The 5,789-nt window shown below is 46.4% G+C and overlaps 1 protein-coding gene across 1 annotated transcript in view; it reads right to left on the bottom strand.

Annotated features, from left to right (window-relative positions):
* Positions 1-2,321: 2,321 nt before the first annotated feature.
* Positions 2,322-5,789, bottom strand: part of LOC119188311 (solute carrier family 12 member 1-like) — a 73,286-nt gene continuing 69,818 nt past the window's right edge. The window contains exons 21-24 of the mRNA XM_037436285.2: positions 4,669-4,755; positions 3,759-3,876; positions 3,564-3,631; positions 2,322-2,516 (exon numbers count right to left, since the gene is read on the bottom strand). Of these exons, the coding sequence (XP_037292182.2) occupies positions 2,381-2,516; positions 3,564-3,631; positions 3,759-3,876; positions 4,669-4,755 (409 nt within the window). The 3' untranslated portion in view covers positions 2,322-2,380. The remainder of the gene's footprint in view (positions 2,517-3,563; positions 3,632-3,758; positions 3,877-4,668; positions 4,756-5,789) is intronic.

Raw genomic sequence — 5,789 nt, 5'->3', positions numbered from 1 at the left:
CGTTGGTCGTCAGTTTGTTCTATCGAACATGTAACTTTTGGTAATTGAAGTTGATTGATTTGATTGATATGTGGGGTTTAACGTCCCAAAACCACCATATGATTATGAGAGACGCCGTAGTGGAGGCCTCCGGAAATTTCTACCACCTGGGGTTCTTTAACGTGCACCCAAATCTGAAGGTAATTGAGTGTGCAACTAAATATCTAAATATTCTGACACTGGTCCGCTTCAGTAGTTACATATAAAGAATCAGGTATTAGGCCCGAAATGCATGCATTTTTTGTTGTATTTGTTTCGAGCAAAGAAAAGCATACTTTTCACATTGGTCTTAGAATGTGTCACCTCGAAATATTCTCGAACATGAGTGCATCCAGCAAAGTGATCCTTTGCAGTAATACTCAGCATTACGAAGTTAAACGATCACCAGTTGTCCACTCAGCGGGCCTGCACTAATGTGCACTCAGCTTCAAGCCACTTGATCAAATTCGGGATGCGTGACGTGCCACTGAAGTTTGCTTCTCGATTTGTACACACCGTGACTGAAAGGGTTAAACGGATTTTAAGAAACAAAATAACTTCGCTTCGAAACTGCACGTCCACAAAGTCAAGCAACACCGCTCGAGTGATGCTTGGAAATGTGCAAAAACAAAATGTGGTAGAGGAACTCAGTCTTGAAAATCTCGTACAAACTCGCCGTGATGGCGAGTTTATCGTGTTTTTCGTGCATGAAACTTTTGAAGTTATTCCTAAATAGCTCCATCAACTAGAAATCGTCACAAGCCAGGTGGTGCCGAGGTTCAAAATTTTGAAAAGTTTTAACTATAGCGCATTTTTCAGAGTGTTCATGTTGCTCTCGTGTTTTGCGCACTTGTTATACACACCATGAATCACCTGCGGACTTGCCAAGTTTTCTGCCATGGGAAAACATCTTGAAGAGCCACATGGTCATGTGTTATTGCTATACGACCTTCTTAGACTATATGTACTAGCAGCAAAACGTAGGAGCTAGGCAGCGGCTGTTCCGATACTTGATGAACTCTTTCGGCTTCGTTTTTATTTTTGGTTTCTGTTTGCGCGTTGTATTCGTTATTGAGCGAGTGTAAATGTGCTGCTGCGATAATAGTCGGCATTTTTTTTCACTCCCGTAGAATACTTACCGCATCTCTTCAGGATGTAGAGTCCTTTACGTAGTGCTTAATCCAGTAAAAAACAGTCACAACGTGCACAACTTTTAAAAAATTCACGCCCTTGGCTTGTGTCTTTTATTTAGCACTTCTACTGTACAATTTACTGCAGGATTATATTATAAGAAAAAAAATACCACTCAAACACACAATCGATTTTATGAAAGGACTAGACGATCTACTGCGCGGCGGGTTGCAGCATATTAAGGGACTGTACAGCAAGAGCTGGACACGGCTGAACAGACCAACATAGGGTGTCGGTCATTCGCGAATAAGGGGTCTCTAGCAACAATCGTAAATGGGATCGCAACCAGAACTCGCTGCAGAAAGAACACCCTTTAGGTTGACTAAAAAGCGCGGACTGGCAATGAACGGTCTACCTACGTGGAGTGAAATATGTACAGAGCTCGAAATTTGTACTAAGTAGTTTTTTTTTCTTCGCTTCCGGTGGGGGCATTAACGTACCGCGAAAGGAGGTAGAGGGTGCATGTGCTGATGGAGGTAAGGCTTGCTCTTTGGACGGCGCAATGGGCCGGGGAAAAAAAAAAACTTGGAAATCGCAATCTGTAATCGAACGCTAAGCACTGAGCTGGGGGTTATCGAACGAAGGATTGGTTTAATATAAATCGTATACGGCGTTTCCAGATACTTCAATGCCAACACATATGTTTGGCAATCCACGCTAGTATGCGTAACCTTTCCAGCTGTTGGGAAGCTCACTCACTGCAGTGCCGCAGAATTATGTATACCAGGGTACATAGCTGAATGTGAAATTTCGAAATTGTTCACTCAAAACCTTCAGAATTAAAAGCAGCAAGAAAAAGTGATGGCGAGTGATAGGCAGTCTGGTTTCGGCTGCGCATGACGATATTTACAGATGAGCGTGTACTGAGCGTGAAACGACGGCTTTTCCCTCTACAATGCACAAACTTCATCTCTCTTACACGTTGCTCTTCTACAAAATCCGAACTACAATTTACAAAGAACAAGAAAGGAAAAGAGAACGAAGTAGAAAAGTGAATGACGAACTAAATGTCAACTTCAAGCCCGCACTCTATAGTAGAAGGAAACTGCGATTTGTGACATCACAGGGCCAGGCCAAGCACCACGGCTCCCCATAGGCGGCATGTATAGGGCTTCTTTTCCGTTACGTATACGTTTTTGTGGTGGGAACGATGCGTGTGAGGTTCGCCCCTCTACGAATAGAATGTGAGCACGCTGGTCTGGTTGCCCCGCACGAGAAGGAACGGAGGCATGTCCTTGGTGAGCATTTCCAGCCACGCCATGTACATGGGCGCCGTGCACGTTCCCTTGCGAGGCATCGGCAAGGTCCTGCGGGGAAGAAAGTTCGCTCAGTTAATAGGATCGGCAGCTTTTGGTCTTGGGCATCGGTCGGCGAACTCGCTAATGAGTCAACTTGCTCGGACTCACTCAGACTCAGGTCGAGCGATGGGTCTGGGTCAGAGTGAGTCCGGTTGAGTATAATGTGTTGGTGAGTTTGAGTCCGAGTTAGTCCGGCTGAAGAAAAATATCCGTGACTGTTACACTGAGTGGTCCACCTCAGGAAAGTTTCGATGAGTGAGATTGAGTGAGTTCAAAGTGCAAGATATATTTCTTTAGCGAGTCTGAGTTAAGCCTACTTTTTCATATACTCAAGACCTATGGTCTTGAGTATATGAAAAAGTCGACATTGCGAGCAATGACGATGAAACGACACTGGTGAACAAACAGCGAGTTATTCGTACGACAAAACTCGTGCAATCACAATTAATGTTTCGGCTGCAGCAATGGCATCAAGCACACTCGCCAGTAATTGCGTCAAAAAGCACGCATATCATGGTGCCCTCTATTACATGTATATTAGTGTCTACGTTGCAGGTCACTCTGTCCACTTAAACTTGCTAAAATAGCCGTTATATATTGCAACGGAATGAGCCAACCTTTCAACATGTGGCCACATCATTACAGAGGTGCCTGAATGCCTTGTTTCGCTTGACCTATTAGCGCATCTCGAGCAATGTAAATAACATGCCATTTACTACACACAACCTGTGAAAAAACGAGTAAATAATAATAGTAAAAGGGAAAATCAAGTGCCATTACTGATATTAACTTTTTCTAATGCAGACAAAAAGTAGTCTAAGAAGTGCGCTCTCATTTCAAAGCAATGATGTATCACCGACTCGCCCTATCAACCATATTGACATACCAAAGCTATATATGGCGTCTCCATTTAAGAACAAGTAACAGCTTTACAAGATATTGTACAGTTTGATTGCTGCGTATATCTTTGTGCATGATCTTTCGCCAGTCAAGAACTTCGAAAATACACTTCAAGTGACGTATGTTATGTATATTCAAGTAGAAAAAAAAACTTACATCACTATTAGCGATGCACCAGGTGAGTATTGCCGTAGAAGCTCGTGAAGCCGCAGATGTCGGTTAGTCTGGAACACGCCAAAAGAAAAAAAAAATTTAAAAACGTGTGGGATAGCTTAGCATGCGCTTACAGTTATGTAAATCGAAGCGCTCTAAGAATCTCTGAGAGACACGGATGCTTAAACGCCACGGTACCTTTTCTTTGACGGCCAGAATCTCGGAATCTGACACGAACGGCGCTGGCGTCTGGTCGGACTCGGCGTCTTTCGACGATCGCCTCCAGGGGTTCAAGATTTTCAAAAATTCCTCCTTCCTGCTTGTCGTAAGGAGAAGGGTGCGACTCACTCATCTCGAGCCAGCTAAGGTAACGCTTCGAAGCATTCTGACAATACACTCTTGATCATGCCATGCGTACAGGGTATACATATAGCCAAGAAGCCACACCTTCTTATTCGACTTCTTGACTCAACCCTGCACTTCATAAAGGGCCTGACTAAGAGTACGTAGTTGGTCGTTCCAGCGACGCAGGCGGCGCCATATAGGCACACTGCAATGCAGTTTACGAGATCCGATTGTAGCGCCAGAACACAGCCTAGCGAGTAGGCGACGAGTCTCCTAATGTGTAGCCTAGCGAGTAGGCGCAGCAAAACCGAACTTGCGCGTGCATACCATTTTCTTTTTTAGTTGTGAGCAAGGGGGTCACGACTGATTATGTAAGCGCCCAGGAAGCGTTCTTTGAAAACGTGCCAAAAAGGGCACTGACACTTCAGCGTGTCACTGCGTTCAGCGAGCGTTCCACTTTCTTAGTATTCCTGGCGGTCGGTACCAACAATGCTGAGGCGGCCCAAGGAGCTACGTCGCGCCCTCTTGTCCACTGTCGGGTGCCTATAGCCGTGTTCCGAAGCTGTCACGCGCTGATAAAACTGAGACGCAGTTTCGTCTCTCAGTAGTCATAAACCAATAAACGCGCCTTCACGCTCTGCGACGCTGACGTAATCGCTCGCGACATCACCGTCTCGTCCGCCATTTCGACCTTCCGCTGCGCCGCCTATAGTCGCTGGAATGATCCAATAGGTCGACACAAGAAGACAGCAGATTTCCTTACGTTGACTCCTGCGGTGGTTTCACGATGTCAGGAATCACGGTCACGTCGGAATATTCTATGCGAAACTTGCTAAGAAGGGCAGCCATACTGAAAAAAAGCAAAGCGCGAAGGTTCGGTTAGTTGACAAGCCCAACACGATTTCCCTACACGATTTCAAATGCAGCACATTCATTAGTCGCACGATGTCGTGCTTCAGCGTCGTCGGCGGTGGCGCCGTCCACACTTTGCACGATCTGTCCCTCTCTTACCTGTCCTCTCTTACCTGTCCCTCTCTTACCTCGCAATGCCGACGCCGGCAACGTCTGCTCGTAAAAAAAAAGTCCATTCGCATCTTCATTCCCACGGAGAGCAAAAAAAATGCATCGCAGTGTGATGGGGGTATCGCATGAATGTTGCATGATTGGATATGGTTTGGGATTGCTTAATTGTTATTTCGTCTTTGATATTCTTATTTATTGAACTAAGGAGAAGCGTTGCTTTCAATTAGTGGTACGACTCTGATGTGCGAGATCCAGCGCCTACATATATGGGGTGGCCAGTGAACGGTTGTGCAGCTCGAGCAGTCGGTTTTTACTACCAGACGCTGCCTGCGTCGGCCTTGCGAGGTGAGAGAGAGAGAAAGGGGGGAAAACAGTTGGCACGAGACGCAGGCATGCGGCACGATACGCGAGGCAGGCAGGCAGGCAGGCAAAGAACTTTATTAATATCCGGAGGCGGCGCTCAATCCCCCTTAGGGGGCAACACCGGTGGGCCACTCCCACGACGGGGAGGTTAAACTCCACGGCTATGTCGTGGGCCCTCTGGATGGCCCTAAGCTGGTCTCCTTTGTCATGGCTTGTGAGGAGACAGGTCCAGTCCGCCTCCGTAGAGGGAGACTCGCTGCTCTCGCGCAACGCAGGGTATTGCCACAGCATGTGTTCGAGAGTACATTTGGGATGACCACAGCGTGGGCACCCCGGATCTATGCCATCTATGTATTTAGAGCAAGTTAGAGGCGATGCATACGCCTCCGTCTGTAAGAGTCGTAGAGTTATGGACTGAGGTCTTGTTAAGTGTCGGTGCGGGAGTGGTTATTTCCGCCGCTCCAACTGGCAGTGTTTGCGAATTTCATTAAAAGTTAG

The sequence above is a fragment of the Rhipicephalus microplus genome, chromosome 1 (genome assembly GCF_043290135.1).
Source record: "Rhipicephalus microplus isolate Deutch F79 chromosome 1, USDA_Rmic, whole genome shotgun sequence".
In the NCBI taxonomy this organism is placed as follows: domain Eukaryota; kingdom Metazoa; phylum Arthropoda; class Arachnida; order Ixodida; family Ixodidae; genus Rhipicephalus; species Rhipicephalus microplus.
The sequence above is the reverse complement of the archived record's forward strand: the minus strand, read 5'-3'. Positions and strand labels throughout refer to the sequence as shown.